Source organism: Crotalus tigris, unplaced genomic scaffold, assembly GCF_016545835.1.
Source record: "Crotalus tigris isolate CLP2741 ecotype Arizona unplaced genomic scaffold, ASM1654583v1 scf7180000017947.1575755, whole genome shotgun sequence".
NCBI classification, from domain to species: Eukaryota; Metazoa; Chordata; class Lepidosauria; order Squamata; family Viperidae; genus Crotalus; species Crotalus tigris.
In genome coordinates, this window is record NW_024096739.1 from 593,574 (window position 1) to 610,715 (window position 17,142).

A 17,142-nucleotide genomic window follows, 5' to 3' on the forward strand; every position below is an offset into this window, starting at 1 on the left:
AATATTTTATGAAACAGACCAAACTCAAGTCTTTCTGCATCATAAATCAGTATCCAAGATAGCATATAGAGCACTGCCACATCTTATAGCTTTAGGCTGGTAATGCAAAGTTGTTGTATCAAGAACAAAGTCCAATATGCAGGTACAAAGGTCGAAAATAAAGATCTCAATGTTTCAAATGTGGCTGCTGAAACAGTAGGTTTGTAGGAAGACATTTCTAAAATACAACTTCCAAGCGGCACATTTGACCAGAACGATGGAACTACTAAAAAGAATGCTGATACTAACAACAGTGGTATTATGAATTAACTTAAAAATTTTCATTTCCTAATTCAAAAATTGTTGCTATTGCTGCTATATATTTTTGTTGACTTATCTGCTCAGACAGGGAAACCTGAGAAACAGTATGATACAGTGGTTAAAATACTGGATCTGAATTTAAAAAACAGCATATCTTTGGCCATTAACAGTATCTCATTTTATCTCTTTCTCAAGAATTATAATGATAGAAGGAATTAAATCCATGAAAAGAAGATGCAAATGTAATAAATATCTATATGATCATGTAACTTTATTATAATTACAATATTTTATACCCTTTTAAAAGATAATATTCTCAAAGCAGTTTACAAAATAAAAGTATAGAATACAACAAACTAAAAACATGATACAAATAAAAATAATAATTAAGTGTTAAAATATAACAGAGAAAACAATGGAATAAAACCTCCAAGGATTGAAAACAAATTAATAGGATGGCAGATCCTGTCTTTTGTCCCTACTCATCTGACAGATCTAATTGGTAGGCACATGAGAGAAGGCTTCCATAGCTAATCTTAGCATTCAGACAAGTTCATACAGGTTTAGAATGGTATGCTACTTCCTTTGTCAGTGGGGTTTTGGATTATCAAACAGTGTGCAAATACAACTTCAGAGTAGTGCACAAGCCAAAGAAGCATTTGAACATACTATTCTAGTGAACTCTGAAGAATAGTATTTTATTGTAAAATTAAAGAACAGTCATTTTGGTTGTGTTCGGGAATACATTACATTCAGTGATATAACAAAATGATTTTGAAATGAATTAAAAACTTCATGCATTTGGATAACATATATCCTAAGCATGACTTATCAGATACAAGCAATGCAAAGATAGCTATATCAAATCAATTAGTCAGCTTCAATCAGACACATTACATTTAAACCAAACCATGGACGACTATTTTCTGGCTGGGTTGTTGGGGACAAGGTAAGCCAATAGTTGGAAGCAGGAATGTTCACTGATATCCAGATTGGTCTTTGCTGTATTGTTCAACAGGTCCACTATAAATACAATCAAATAACAAAGATGTCAGGCATCACCCCATTACCACTATCAAAATACAGGATGAGACAATTCTTGATTTCCTTCATGTCAGGGGGAAAAGAAAATTTAAAGTGCTTTGACATAAAGCGGTTAAATCAGCATTAAATGCAATGTACTTATCTTTTGATTTTTATTTAAAATTATCACTAAATAGACTATAAAAAGCAGTTTTATAAACCAAAATAATTACCAGTTAGACTTAATTTCTTCTATATAAATTTCAAACTGAAAACTAAAATGCAGGAAAGAGAATAATTTTTATGAGCTCAAGTGAAAGATTTGTTACCTGTTCTACTGGGTACATGCATATCATTAGCAAATGTGACCTAGATATTCTTTCTCTTCCAATTTATGTGATGTGTTTCAGTCTATGACCAATCATTTCCTCCAAAATGAAGACCAAGAAATAGCTACTTCCTCTAAAGATACAATACATCAGATTCCTACCCTAAAAGATGCTTCTTTCTTCTACTGCCCCAGGATAGGCAAGCTACTGGATAAATTACAGCTTGGTGATTTGGCACCTTTTTTGTACAGAGAGATTCCAGCTGGATCAGATAGTAAATAAACGCTTTAGACTCTAGGGACAATCAATTAATTAGAATACTTAATCTTAACCTAAATGGACAAGTACAGTAGTCTAATATCATAGAAGCCAGTTATCTATATTAATGTTGATGAATAAAGGATGTCTTTATTAGGCTGGAGTCATTGTGAACTTTCACAAAAATAATTCTCAATAAATAGGATTTATGAGTCAACATTCGTAGGACTGCATAATTAATATGTTAGCATTTCTTATCACTTCACTTCACTTATATAGACATCAGGTTGCCACAGAATGCTTTTTTACTAAAAATGTCTGCTTTAGAAATATATTTATCCTTTACCCTCTCATTTGAAACAATCATCTCCATAGAGAGCTCTCAACACCCAATCCTCTTTGGTCACTTTTTCAACAGAACACAAGGAAATTCCATTTTAGGGATAAAAGCTTTTAATTTGGCAAAAAAAAAAAAAATTGTTACTCACTCTTATGAAGTATTATGTAGAACAAGTTTTTCAACATTTTATTTGGCATCAGCCCTTTCTGAACCCATTATTAATTCATTGAGACCCTATTAAGATCATGTGATCTACATCAATGCTGTCCAAATCTGATTCTCCAGACATACTGGACAATTTCCTCCATTTATTTGCCTAATATCCTTTTAAGCCATCACTACAACTTCTGGCAATAATGTTTACAACTTTGTGCTGTAGACAAAGATGTAGGTTTCCTGGAAAATTTTGAATTGAAAAAAAAATTCTACACAAATAAATTTGTTACCAGTAGTATCTACCCACCTGAGCAATTACTTTCCCCAGAGACAATACTTTCCGAATCAAGCTAGGAACCACCCCCACCATGTGGCTTATATGCAAAATATATCAGTTAGCTACTTCTTCTTTTTCTCTACATTTTCTCTGATAATAAACCGAGACAGGAAAAGCTATGGGGAAGTCACAAGTCATAATTGGAATATAATGTTATTTGAACTCTCATCAAATTCAGTGAATGGTAATAAGCAGATGTAGAATAGAACTCTTGTCTGTAAACACCTCAACAGTCTCCAGATTGTCCTCATAATCTCTGTTGCTTACAACAAGCCGGTAAAGACTATAGAGTCTTCTTAAAACCAACTGAAAGCAAACAGTAGTATTTAAAAACTTGGCTTGAACAGACAACCAAGGTCAAAATCTTATCCAGCTACAAGGTTCCCTCAGCAATCATCTCTTCAATCATAGATCTGTCAAATAACAAACATGTATAATTCATGTCTAAAACATTGGATTGTTTTAGGGAATCATCACTTTTGCAAAATACAGAATAACAGAGTTTGAAAGGATCTTGGAGGTCTTCTAACCCAATCCCCTGCTTAAGCAGGAGACCCTATACTATTTTAGACAAATGGTTGTCCAATCCCTTCTTAAAAGCCTCCAGTGTTGCAGCACCCACAACTTCTGAAGGCAAGCTGTTCCACTGGTTGATTGTTCTTACTGTCAGGAAATTTCTCCTTAGTTCTAGGTGGCTTCTCTCTTTGTTCACTTTCCATCCATTGCTTGTCTTGCTTTCAGGTGCTTTGGAGAATAGGTTGACCCCCTCTTCTTTGTGACAGCCCTTCAAATATTGCAACATTGCTATCATGTCACCCATAGTTCTTTTCACTAGACTACATACCCAATTCCTGCAATTATTCTTCCAAAAAGCTGCCAGTTATTATATACATTTCCTCCCGCATCCCAACCACTTGCTTTTTCTAATTTCTGGTGTAAAATGGGCAAGCTCCAATTCCCATCATTCATACAGCAGGGGATGATGGGAGTTGAAACCCACCAGCTCTACATCTAAAGGAACCTGTCAGTCTCCCAGCCTAGAAGGTTTCCTTAGACTCTCTCCACCTCTGATCGTTCCTTTACCAACAGACTCTCTCCCTTCCCTTCCATCTCCCGGCCCCCATGGGCTCTCCTGCCACACCAACAGGCTGCTCACCGCCTTCTAGCCCAGCCTCAAAAAAATCGCCCCTTCACCCATTCCTCGGGGATACTGACTCCCCAGGCCACCGCCCCTCGCTATGGCTCCCGCGCCTGGGCTGTCAAAACACGGCTGGCCACTAGATGGAGGTAAAGATTCAATACTTCCTTGTCTCTCCTTGCTAGCACCCTGCCGGTCGCCTAGATGGGTTCCAGCCCATATACGGCAGCATGACCCTCGGGCCCCAGACACACCCAGCCGGCGAGCCCGGCTGGTTGGAAGCCCGCGGGGACGCCTTCTGAGTCCCCCTCTCCCAGGAGAAGAGAGCCCCGCCAGAGCTGCCAACTCCCTTTCCCTTCCCGCCGAGGAGCGCCTTCCTCTCACGGGCCAAGCTGGCCTGGACTACCGGTCCCCGCTCACCCGAGCCCGTGGTGGCCGCCATCTTGCGCCGCTGTCGCTCCAAGGCCGCCCTCCCCACCGCTCACGTCACTTCAACGCGGGAAGAGAATTGCTGCTGCGGCTAAGGCAAGTGGCTGCGGCAGCCGGAGAGCGGGCGGGCGCAAGACAGGAAGAAAAGGCGACAGCCGCAGGCCACCCAGACCAAAGCCTCTCCACTTCTGAGTTGGGGTTTGTTTTTCTGGTGCAAATATACTATTTGGAAACGAGCACATCCGGGAGGGCACGTTTCACTTTCTAATCAGCCTTGTAGGGAGTTAAAATTTGGGAGCAGCCACAGAAGGGTATTTTTTGAGGGGAGGGCTTGGAAGAAAAAAGATTGGTGGAAAAAACTGCTGCCGGAGTAAATCTCTCTAGCTTGAATTACGGAGATGTAGAGCCCAGGCTGGCATAATAAATCAGGAAGCACGAAAGCGACTTAATAGCCAATATAAGAGTTTCCTTCCTGAAAGCCTAATTTCTAGTTGGTTTGCCTAATATGTAGTTTCATGCGAAATGCCTGTCCTATTATTGCACAGAAATTAGCCCCTCTTCTCATCGCCAGTTTTACGTTGGATATGTCTGCACACAAAACATGAAAACGTATTTTCTGTAGAATGCGGCAGTTTTCCCCAGTCTGGTGTTAGGTTGACTGTGGATAATAAGGAAGATGGTCCATCGCATTTGAAGGACATGAAGTTTGGATCGTAAGTAAAACAATGGTTTCAAAATTCCCATATTTGAGAAATCTAGTATGTTGCAAAAGACCAGTGTCTCCCCAATCTTACAATCTTTTAAGATGTTTGACTTCAGCTGTCAGAATCCTCCAGCCAGGCATGCCTCCTGAGAAATTCTGGGAGTTGAAGTTTACACAGGCTAAACCTAAAGCTTCTGAGGTTGAGAAGTACAGGCAGTCCTCCATTTACAACAGTTTAGTGACGTCCAAAGTTCCAATAGCAGTGAAAAAAAGTGATTTATGACCATTTTTCACACTACCGTTGCAGTATCCCCATGGTCACGTGATTAAAATTCACATGCTTAACAACTAACAATAACAATAATAATACAGTTGGAAGGGATCTTGGAGGTCATCTAGTCCAACCCCCTGCTCAGGTAGGAAACCCTATATCATTTCAGACAAATGGATGTCTAGTCGCTTAAAAACTTCCCAGTGTTGGAGCAATCACTGCTTCCGGAGGCAGGTTGTTCCACAGGAAGTTTCTCCTTAGTTCTAGGTTGCCTTTCTCCTTGATTAGTTTCCATCTGTTGCTTCTTGTCCTGCCTTCAGGCACTTTGGAGAATAGCTTGACACCCTCTTCTTTGTGGCAACCCCTGAGATACCCAATTCCAGCAACCGTTCCTTATATGTTTTAGCCTCCAGTCCCCTAATCATCTTTGTTGCTCTTCTCTGTACTCTTTCTAGAGACTCAACATCTTTTTTACATCGTGGTGACCAAAACAGGATGCAGTATTCCAAGTGTGGTCTTACCAAGGCATTGTAAAGTGGTATTAATACTTCTTGTGATTTATCAAATTTATCAAACTCATGAAATTTGCAGACGACACCAAGCTGGCAGGAATAGCCAACACTCCAGAAGGCAGACTTAAGATACAGAAGGATCTGGACAGACTTGAACACTGGACGCTATCTAACAAAATGAAATTCAATGGTGAAAAAAGCAAGGTTCTACATTTAGGCAAGAAAAACCAAATGCACAGCTATAGTATAGGGGATACCTTGCTGAATAGTAGTAACTATGAGAGGGACCTCGGAGTCCTAGTGGACAATCACCTAAATATGAGCCAGCAGTGTGCTGCAGCTGCCAAAAAGGCCAACACAGTGCTAGGCTGCATTAACAGAGGGATAGAATCAAGATCATGTGACATGTTAATAACACTTTACAATGCCTTGGTAAGGCCACACTTGGAATACTGCATCCAGTTTTGGTTAGCACGATGTAAAAAAGATGTTGAGACTCTAGATATAGTACAGAGAAGACCAACAAAGATGATTAGGGGACTGGAGGCTAAAGCACATAAAGAACGGCTGCTGGAATTGGGTATGTCTAGTTTAATGAAGAGAAGGACGAGTGGGAACATGATAGCAGTGTTCCAATATCTCAGGGGCTGCCACAAAGAAGAGGGAGTCAAGCTATTTTCCAAAGCGCCTGAAGGCAGGATAAGAAGCAACGGGTGGAATCTAAGCAAGGAGAGAAGCAACCTAGAACTAAGGAGAAACTTCCTGACAATTAGAACAATTAACTAGTGGAACAATCTGCCTCCAGAAGTGGTGAATGCTCCAACACTGGAGGTTTTTAAGAAGAGACTGGACAGCCATTTGTCTGAAATGGTATAGGGTTTCCTGCCTGAGCAGGGGGTTGGACTAGATGACCTCCAAGGTCCCTTCCAACTTTACTACTACTACTACTACTACTATTATGGATCCTCTGTTAATGCAGCCTAGCACTGTGTTGGCTTTTTTTGACAGCTGCAGCACACTATTGAACAAGATACCACCTATACCAGGGGTAGGCAACCTCTGCTCTTTTATGACTCATGGACTTCAACTCCCAGAATTGGAGAGTTGAAGTCCATGAGTCATAAAAGAGCAGAGGTTGCCTACCCCTGACTTATACTATACCTGTACAGTTGGTTTTTCTTGCCTACTTTTTTCACCATTGAATTTCATTTTGTTAGATAGCGCCCAGTGTTCAAATCTGTCCAGATCCTCCTGTATCTTAAGCCTATCTTCTGGAGTGTTGGCTATTCCTGCCAGCTTGGTGTCATCTGCAAATTTGATGAGTTTCCCATCTATCCCCTCATCCAAATCATTGATGAAGATGTTGAAGAGCACTGGGCCTAGAACAGATCCCCTCCATGTGGATGCAATTCCATTGAGGACCGGATGGTCAGCCAGCTACGAATCCATCTGGTGGTGATGCTGTCTAACCCACATTTTTCTATCTTATCAAGTAGTAGATTGTGATCTACTTTATCAAATGCCTTACTGAAGTCCAAGTAAATTATATCCACAGCATTCCTGTGGTCCACTAATTTTGTCACTTGGTCAAAGAATGTAATAAGGTTTGTCTGACATGATCTGTTTTTGACAAACTCATGTTGGCTTTTAGTAATAACTTTGTTTGCCTCTAAGTGTTCACTGATAGTTGTTTGATTATTTTTTCCAGAATCTTCCCAGGTATTGAGATCAGGCTGATAGATCTATAGTTTCCTGGATCTATTTTTTTCCGTTTTTTGAAGATGGGAACTACATCAGCTTTCTTCCAGTCCTGTGGTAGTTCCCCAGTGCTCCAGGATCTTTGAAAAATATAGTTCAGTGGTTCTGAAATCACATCTGCCAGTTCCTTGAGAATCTTGGGGCGTAATCCATCTGGTCCTGGTGATTTGAACTTGTCTAGGCTGGACAGGTGCTCACTTACCATTTTCTTGCCTATCTTAACTTGTGTTTCTAATCTGTTTTTTATGGCACTATTTTTGATAGGTTGGACTGTTTTTTCCCTTTGTGTAAAGACAGATGCAAAAACCGAGTTAAATAGTTCTGCTTTTTCCCTGTTGCTTGTCACCTTCTTGCCACCATATTTATGACATTTGCAGTGTCCCAGGATCATGTGATCACCTTTTGTAACCTGACAAGCAAAGTCAGTGGAGAAACCAGATTCACTCAAAATTGTGTTGTTGATAAGGCCACACTTGGTAAAGCCACACTTGGAATACTGCATCCAGTTTTGGTCACCACATTCTAAAAAAGATGTTGAGACTCTAGAAAGAGTACAGAGAAGAGCAACAAAGATGATCAGGGGACTGGAGGCTAAAACATATAAGGAACGGTTGCTGGAATTGGGTATGTCTAGTTTAATGAAGAGAAGGACGAGGGGTGACAGGATAGCAGTGTTCCAATATCTCAGGAGCTGCCACAAAGAAGAGGGAGTCAAGCTATTCTCCAAAGCATTTGAAGTCAAGACAAGAAGCAATGGATGGAAACTAACTAAAGAGAGAAGCAACCCAGAACTAAGGAGAATTTTCCTGACAGAACAATTAACCAGTGAAACAACCTGCCTTCAGAAGTGAATGCTCCAACACTGGAAGTTTTTAAGAAGAGACTGGGCAGCCATTTGTCTGAAATAATATAGGGTTTCCTGCCTGAGCAAGGAGTTGGACTAGATCAGGGGTCCCCAACCCCTGGTTCGTGGACCGGTACCGGGCTGCAGCATGCCAGCAACCGGTCCACACAAACAAGCAAAGCCCCATCCATGGGATTCAGGCAGCACACAAAACCACGCACTTTCTGGTCCATGGAAAAACCTTTCTCCACGGAACTGGTCCCTGGTGCCCAAAAGATTGACCTCTGGAGTAGATGACCCCCAACGTGCCTTCCAACATCATTATCATCATCATCATCAATAATAATAATAATAATAATAATTATTATTATTAACAACTGTCGTGATCCACTTAACAAATGTTGCAAAAAAAGTCATAAAATGGGACAAAACCCATTTAACAAATTTCTCACTTAGAAACATAAATGTTGGGCTCAGTTATGGTCATAAGTTGAAGACTACCTGTACAGATTTAGACCCTTTGAATCTAGACCTATACAACATGAAGGCTTGGCTTGGCTGCATATACAGTAATTAGTTGCATTGCAGAGAGAAGGCAGCGGGACCCCTTCCTTGAAAATAATTTTGTGCCTTCGAGCCAGTATTGACTACTGGTGACTACATGGACAAATCTTCAATTTTCTTGGAACTTTTTAAAACAATTTGCCTTTGCTTTCTTTTTCCTCCTAGGGCTGAAAGAGGAAGACTGCCCCTGCGCCTAAGGTAGGATTAGACTCATTATCTCTGGGTTTCTGGCTGAATGTCTTTAAACACTGTTCCAAATCTCCATTCAAAACCTAATCACCAGAAATAATAATTTTCTGTATTCAGGTAAAACTGACCCATTAAAACAGAACCTCCCCCTCTCAAAACTGCTATGATGTAGATGGGAAGGTTCACTGTGGGTGGCTGTGCCTAGTTGATCTTGGCTAATCTCCAAATAAAAAGAAAAAGGCCTAAGTAAATCAGAATTGTTTAGTTTGAAAACTAGTTAGCTAGAAAATCTATGTGGGTAGGTTTTCCCAGACTAGGTTAGAAAAACATCCTGAAGAAAGGCAAACCACTTTCACATTGTTGCTACCAAAATTACATGACTGTGTCTGTGTTATTACCAGGAGTTGACCTCAGTCGGAAAGTCTTTTTAGATCAGAAGAACGGAGCAGGGGAGTTCAAATAAGCATGGCACTACTCAGAATGTTAAAAGACTCTGGAAATATATATTTTACAACATTGGGCCAAAATGGCAAAGGGAAGAGAGCTCTAAGAAGATAATAAAATCTACTAATGGTGTATACCAGTGCTTATCAGCCTAGCAGCTTGAAAGTATGTGGACTTCAGTAGTTGAAATTCACACATCTTGAAGATACCATGGTTGAGAAAAAATGATGTATACAAAGAAAAGATGCTGCTTGATTCCTATGGAAACTGGCCACTTTCCCAGTGAATACGGTTCCAAACCATCAATACAAATTAAACTGTGATTTGTATGTTCTAGCACAGAGGTTCCCAACCAGGGGTGCTCGCTCCCCCTTAGGGTGCAAGATGATATTCCAGGGGGTGCGAAAACTTGGATTTAGAAGTTTCAAAATTATTTTTTATGTTCACGTCATTCAACATTTTTTAAAATAAGTTTATTACTTTTGTAAGGGGAGCGAGAATATATCAGAAGTGTTCTAGGGATGCAGGGTATAGAAAAGGTTGGGAATCGCTGTTCTAGCAGAAATCATGGAAACTCAAGAGGGTGTTTGTTGAAGTCCTGCTGTAGTCCCAGTACAAATCTGGGAGATTGAAAATTTCTGATCATATTTCCCCATCTTTGGACTATTTGGCTCTTCTGTAATATCACTAGGGAAGGAATGTAAACCACCATCCTTACTAAAACCCTCTAGGGAGAATTAATTCTGAACGTCAGAAAATTACTGACATAGAACAACCCATACATATTATAACTGCAGCAGTTCACATGCTATAGTTGCACTTAAAACCTCAGTGGGAAAGCTAGAATTTTGACTTCCTGTTTTCCTCAAGAATTCAAGTTAAAATATTCCTGACAGATTATTGATATCCACTTTACCACATCCAATGAAGAGCTCAATTCCACTCTATAAATCACTGATTCCATTGCTAGCTGCTCTTCCTGTTAAGAAAGTTTTTAACACACATTCAGCTGGAATCTGCCCTACTGGAATCCAAATCTATTATTTTGTGTGCTGCATTCGAGCCGAGGTGGCGCAGCAGTTAGAGTGCAGTACTGCAGGCCACTTTAGCTGACTGTGTTCAGCAGGTCAGCGGTTCAAATCTCACCAGCTCAAGGTTGACTCAGCCTTCCATCCTTCCGGGGTAGGTAAAATGAGGACCCAGATTGTTGGGGGCAATGTAAATATATATATATATATACATTGCTTACTGGTGTACACCGCTTAGAGAGTGCTTGCACTTAAAGCGGTATATAGGTCTCATAAATAAATAAAATAAATTTGAGAGGAGATAGGATTGGTTCCCACCTTGATATTTTTCTGGAAGACCTTGAAAACATCATTCTGTCAGCAGACCTGGGGATCCCAGATTTATATGGAGCTGATCAAATGGTTGGTTTGTGTTTGTTGCTGCAATGAGAGGGTGAGGTTATTTGGAGTTTATACTGTGGATTTTTCATGTTGTAAGCTGCCTGGAATCAATGTGTGTGAATAGATCTTCACCCTCTTCTGTATAACTTCATTTCAGATATTTGAAGAACACTATCAGATTTCCACTTTATTTTTTCCAGGGCAAAGCATGTCTAGCTCCCTCAAGCCTTCTTCACTAGATTTAGTTTTCATTCTCTTTAATTGTCCTTCAACAGCTCTTAGTCCTTAGAGCTTGGTGCCCAGAATGCATACAGTACTCAAAGTGAGGTCTGACCAGTACTGAGCATAGAGGAACTTTCTTCCTGTGCTTTGGAAAGTTTACTCTTGTGGGTGCATTCTAAAATTACATTTGCCTTTAAGGCTATGTGTATGAGTATGAAAAAAATTAAAATGGTAATCTACACTTGTGTGGTTGAACAGTAATCTTTTTTTTAATATGCTGCTCACAGCAACACATGTAAATGACAGGGCTTCAATCATGTGGTTCTAGTCACCACGTTGACCTTCCCTGTGGATGCCTCGTTTGCCTTTTTTTCCCTAGCTGCATCATGCTGCTGACTTGGATTTAGCTTTTGATTACCTACAGTTCAACTGATATCGAATCAGGTATTCAGAATTAGGAATTTAATTTCTTTCTTTTTTTTTTGAGTTACTACTTTGGGGTGTGTTTTTCTTCAATAGTTGAGTGATAGAACAACTTCTTTTAAAGTTATGGAGTCTTTCTAGAGTTACTTATTATGTAGTATCAGCAGGAATAACAGCACATTCAAGCCCTTTAAAAGAATGTCTATATTCCCATGTTTGTTTTTTATGGTTGCAATATCTATCTTTGACCAGCAGGTGTCTTCAACTACCTAAAAATGATGCTGTGACAAAGTTGAGAAACTGAAAAGGTGAATTTAAAGGTGCAGAATTCCCTTATTTTATTTTTTATCAAGACTAGCTTAATAAAAGCTAAGACAATTATGTATGAAAATATTTCTTTCTGAAAAGCTTTCATTCTGCAACTATACCTTTAAGATCATCAAACATCCACCGCTTCCTATCCCGGGTCCTTGGGAACGACTGGATAGGTGGACAAAACACCCAAATCTAGTCTGATATCTCACTATGTGACAACCTTAATAATACACAATAATACAATCCATTGGAGACTTTCAGTGGAGACAGTGAGAACTGTTCATTTATCAGTATAGTATTCTTTAAGATTTCTGCTTTTCATGCCTGGCTCAATATGGCTACCAGGCTAGAAATGGACTTTAATTACAGTCTGGCTTAAATTCTTGGTCTCTCATTCCCCAATATTTCTGAAAAATTGTATACTAGTGATTCTGAAATCTTTGTAACATAAACAACATCATAGAAAAAAAACACCATGAACTTTGAAATTGATGTCCAAGCATGAACAGAAAACATCTAAGTTTTGTAGATAAATGTCTGGAGATTCTCAATCATTCTAGGTCAATGATGGGGAACCTTTTAGAGACTGAGTGCCCAAACTGCAACCCAAAACCCACTTATGTATCGTCGGGTGCCGGGTGGGTGTGGCCCATTGGGTGGGCATGGCTTCGGTGATAACGGCAGATTGGGTGGGACTAAAAAGTTCAATCAATTCCAACTTTCCAAGATCTTTTTTTCCCTACGAGAAGTTGAAATTGATTGATTGATTGAACTTTTTTTTTTTTTCCACACAGCAGCGGAGGCCTAAAGCGAAAAGGTTTTATAAAACCCAGCTGAAGGCCTAGGACTGGGGCGACGGTGCGCGTGCCCACAGAGGGCTCTGCGTGCTACCTGTGGCACGCATGCCATAAGTTCGCCACCACTGTTCTAAGTCACGGTTGTCCCAAAGGGCGACTGGACTTTTTTTTTAGGGGGGGGGGCCTTGAAAACATTTCATTTCTCATCCTAGAACCTGAACTGAAGAAGCTTCTTGGATGAGAAGTGAAATGTTTTCAAGGAAAAAAAAAAAACAAAGTCCTGTTGCCTTTTGAAAAGCACCTTTGGGACGATTTCGTAGATGATCTTTGACAGAATTAGTTTGGCAAATTACTTCAGCAAAATAATTATTTCTAAAACAAATGAAACATAAACATCTATCAGATCCTTCAAACATTTAATACATTTATTGTGGCAGGTAAAGCTTAGGAACATAATTAAGAGTCAGAATAGAAAAATAAAAACAATCAATTAAAAAAGTGTGAATGTTTTATTGGTTTTTGTTCAACTAGACCTGGAGACATGCCAATTCAGATTCCGGTCTAGTATGAAGTTTACTTGTAATTAAGGGAACTATTTTCTTCCCTTAGTATAACGTTGTAAGAAAGTGTAGGTTTGGAAAAAAAGAGGGAAAAATAAATATTGAGACTTGCCTTGGGTGGGTGGAGTGTATGTTCAAGCAAGAAGTGGGCAGTTGCAGACTTTTCCTTGATCTTGCACTCAAAATGGGCCCTCTGTAAAGTCAATGGTGCACAGTTGGTTTCTGCAAGCATTGATATAAATCATAATATGGCAAGAGTCATGAGCAGAGCACTAGGCTTAGGGGTTCCTTTCTTGTACAATCAGTACTTCCAGGGCAACGTGGTTGATTGGCTGCTTTCGCTGCCTTTGGTCCAAGTGGCTTATCAGCTAGAATAACTAGTGTGATTTTTTGTATCAGTTATTCAGTTCAAAACTTTACTGTAATATTCCAAAATAAAACCTGATACTTAATGAAGCATTCAGTGCTTTTCCCATGTAAGCAAAGCTGACCCTGCAAATGGTCATGGGAGAATCTTCTCATATCAGAATTGTGTTCCTTGTGTTGTGGAGTAAAATTTTGCTACAGAAGAGGTGACTTCTCTCAGTTCTCAGCTAGCTAATATAAATCTTTTCACTACAATATTTTTAAATACTGGTTGGAGAAGTCATCATCTTAAATTGGAGGAAAAAAGGCTCAGTCTAGAAAAAAGTCTTCCATGGGAGTACATTATACCTGATCCAATGGGCTTCCACGAATTTGCCTTCCTGCATGGCTAAAGGGAGAATGTCTACTATGTACACGATTTTTTATTCTTCCCTGTAATCTGACACTCATTTATACTGCTCTGAATTTCTGGGCCATGGAATAAAATAGTAGCAAAAGGCAAAGTTCCAGTATTTGCAAGCATGAATTGCTGTTAGCTAATAAGACAGAAAATGACATCTCACCTGTGGGAAAGGAGAAAGCAGAAGGAAAAGGCTCAAAATGACCATGCTGTGATTTGGATGGTGTTAAAGGGCAGAAGGGAATGTGGACAGGTTTTCAAAATTCTGTGATACCCTACAACATTTTTCAACTTTTAAGATTTAAGGACTTCAATTTCCAGAATTCCCCAGCCAACTTGCATGTGCACGTACACAGACACACACAGAGTATGAGAGAGATAATTCAAAGCCATAATTTAAAAGCTATGTTTCAGTAGAACAATACAAACTGAAATGCTTCACTGTTGTTATTGTTATGGCATTAGACTAGAAACAAGGAGACTGTGAATTCTAGTCTTGCTTTAAAACACAAAGCCAACTGAATGACAGTCACTTTTAGCCCTAGGAAGGAAGCAAGGGAAAACCACTTCTAAAAATCCTTCCCAAGAAAACTGTAAGCACTCCTTTAGGCATTCAAAAGGAATCAACACTGACCTGAAGGAAAAAACACCCCCCAAAACAAAAATGGACTGTTCCAAGTAAGAAATACACTCAAACTTGTCCCAAGGTTTAAAATCTTAATCAGAAATCCTGCTATCACAGTAACGCTGAGAGACTCTCTGTGATACTTTTTCTATGGATTGTTCTTCAGAAGTGGCACATGTATCTCTTTTGTTTGCCTTCATCTGGTTTTTAATTAAATCTCTTTTCTTAGTTTCCATTTGGTTAATTTTAGTGTTCTCTGTTTAAACTAAGATTTTAGTGTGCCAAAGGCAAAATGCTATCCAGGCAAGACATATCAGAGTCAGGGTGTGAAGTTAAGAATTTGTTCTTAAACAGAAAAATCTCAAACATACAAGGAAGAGGGAGAACGTGCAAGCTTTTTCTTAAATTAAAAAAATACAGCCAGAAACAGTTGCATTTTAGACACAGATTAGCCTTCTAATCTCCCTAAAAAGGCACAGAAGTCTATCACAAAAATAAAAAGTGTTTTGTAGGACACTCTTGTATACAAAACAGAAAACCCACTGCTGATTTTGCTTGCGTATGCTGTTTAAAAAACCCCTGGAGGTGCAATTTTACCCTTCCCCTCAAAAATGGCAACAAGACTTAACAAATGCAATTAGTATAATTGAACTGCTTTGTTATAAATTATATACATTCAGACCACATTAAAATTATTATTCCATGTTACACCGAAGAAGTAATTAAGGCTTTGATATTTACATGAAATGAGCAAGCACCTTAATCACACACACCATTAATGTAATCCTTCTAACATTCAAATTTGACAATGACCAATTTTCTATAGCTATTTTAAACATTTTGGAAGAGGAATCAAAGTGAATAAAACCAATTACTGAACACTACATGATCCAATGGTATTGAGTCTGACATTTGTGCAGAACACAAATTCTGTCCCGCCTCACTCCCATCCCAAACTACTACAAAGTTAACTGTAGGGTGATACAGCAATGGGCAGCTCAAATATCAAGGAATGGAACAAATCTTTATTTTAGGAGACTGTCAGTTTTAAGTAACGCTAATGAACTAGGCTGAGACTCCCAAATATTCTGTTGCACACCATATGGGCAATGTCTTGATATGATAGCAAGATGAAGCAACTGGAAGGATGCACCAAACACTAAGTGCATTAAAGTGATGACAATACCTTTCCCTCCGATTCTCAGGTAGCAACTGGGAGCTAGTTTGTGAACTTTGCCATTCCATATGGCCTTAAATCGTTTTCAGAGTGGGAATTCATGTTGATACAACACATTACAGTGCCAATGACAAATGTTACTAGGAAGGTACACTGCCTTCTCCAGCTAATGGCTTTGAAGTGTCAAGGATGACAATGTTCAATTATCAGCAAATGTGGCTAACAGAAGGTGCTCAGTAACAGACAAGAATTATCCATTTGCATTTTTCAAGTATTGTTTTAAGGAGTGAGTCTTTTAACTGCAGTCTGTTAGCACTTTTTAAAAAGCTTTGTGCTTTAGTCCATTAACTCTCTGCAAGTCTTTTAATTTGGCTGATGGCTTTTTTTCTTTTAAAAAAATTGGCAACAGGTTTTCACAACAGCAGAAGCCTGGCAAGAGTTATTTTATTTTCTGGGCCCATTTCATGTCATCTGCTCTGGGTTTTTCTCCTGTCAGTCCTTCAATGATATTTTCCATGAATCTCCAAAATCTCATTTTTTCCAGTGGGTAATTCAGCCAGCCTAGAAAGATTATAGAAGAGGAGCAATATGTGAGTGTAAATTGTCAAGCAGCATTTTTGGTAACTGAATTAAATTGTTTTAAGATACTATTGCATAAAATGAATGTAAGAAATAAAGATGTCATTTTAACAGAGAAAGGTGCAATTTTCAGTTTTATTCACACTGTGGAATTGTTTTGAAATTATTCCTCTGATTATTGAAATCCATACAAGAGCATTCCAAAGCCATTTAGAATGGCAGACTTTTAATGGTGAACTTCACACATTAAAATATCTCCTGGTTTATCTAAGGTCTGTTGAACTCAAGTTGAAACACATCAAACCACACTAAATTATGTTTGGGGTTAACATGTGAATCTATAAGCTATGGTTTATAGCTTAGCATACCAGACTTGACACATTCAGTAAACCATGACTTACAGTGAATGTGAACCTGAGAACAGCAGTTCAATTTAGTAGGAATAGCCTTTTTAGTCAATTCTAATTTTCCATTATTTTTTTTCTCTCTTTGATCTCTGTGTAGCCAGAGCCCAGAGGAGGACATGGAACAGAACAGGAAATCATACACTAAGCAACAACAAGAACACTCGGCTGTTTTCTTTTTCAGTACCTTACAGAAATCCACCAGTTCATCTGTGTCTTAAGGAGGCTACTTAGCTAGATAGAAATTTAATTTTTGTCACTTCATTTTAC

The 17,142-nt window shown here is 39.1% G+C and overlaps 1 protein-coding gene and 1 long non-coding RNA gene across 7 annotated transcripts in view; one reads left to right on the forward strand and one right to left on the reverse strand.

Moving 5' to 3' along the window:
• LOC120308776 (ubiquitin-conjugating enzyme E2 variant 1) overlaps positions 1-17,142 on the reverse strand; it is a 101,947-nt gene that overhangs the window by 61,751 nt on the left and 23,054 nt on the right. The window contains exons 1-2 of one of the 4 annotated variants that reach the window (XM_039345256.1): positions 4,302-4,316; positions 1,198-1,323 (exon numbers count right to left, since the gene is read on the reverse strand). The exons of 1 other annotated variant lie outside the window; for it this stretch is intronic. Coding sequence is in view for 2 of the 3 variants with exons in the window: in XM_039345254.1 (XP_039201188.1) it covers positions 16,329-16,450 (122 nt within the window). In the remaining variant the exon portion in view is untranslated. Of the gene's footprint in view, positions 1-1,197; positions 1,324-4,301; positions 4,417-13,160; positions 16,451-17,142 lie in introns of those variants that run through there. 2 more of the 4 variants (XM_039345255.1, XM_039345254.1) reach the window with 2 other exon arrangements.
• LOC120308777 lies at positions 4,423-17,123 on the forward strand. Of its 3 annotated transcripts, none has more exons than XR_005556928.1 (5): positions 4,423-4,508; positions 4,933-5,023; positions 9,128-9,160; positions 11,905-11,969; positions 16,973-17,123. It is a non-coding gene; the product is annotated as an uncharacterized LOC120308777 (long non-coding RNA). The 3 variants fall into 3 exon arrangements; XR_005556927.1 differs by having other exon boundaries at positions 4,441-4,508; positions 4,856-5,023; XR_005556926.1 differs by lacking the exon at positions 4,423-4,508 and having other exon boundaries at positions 4,516-5,023.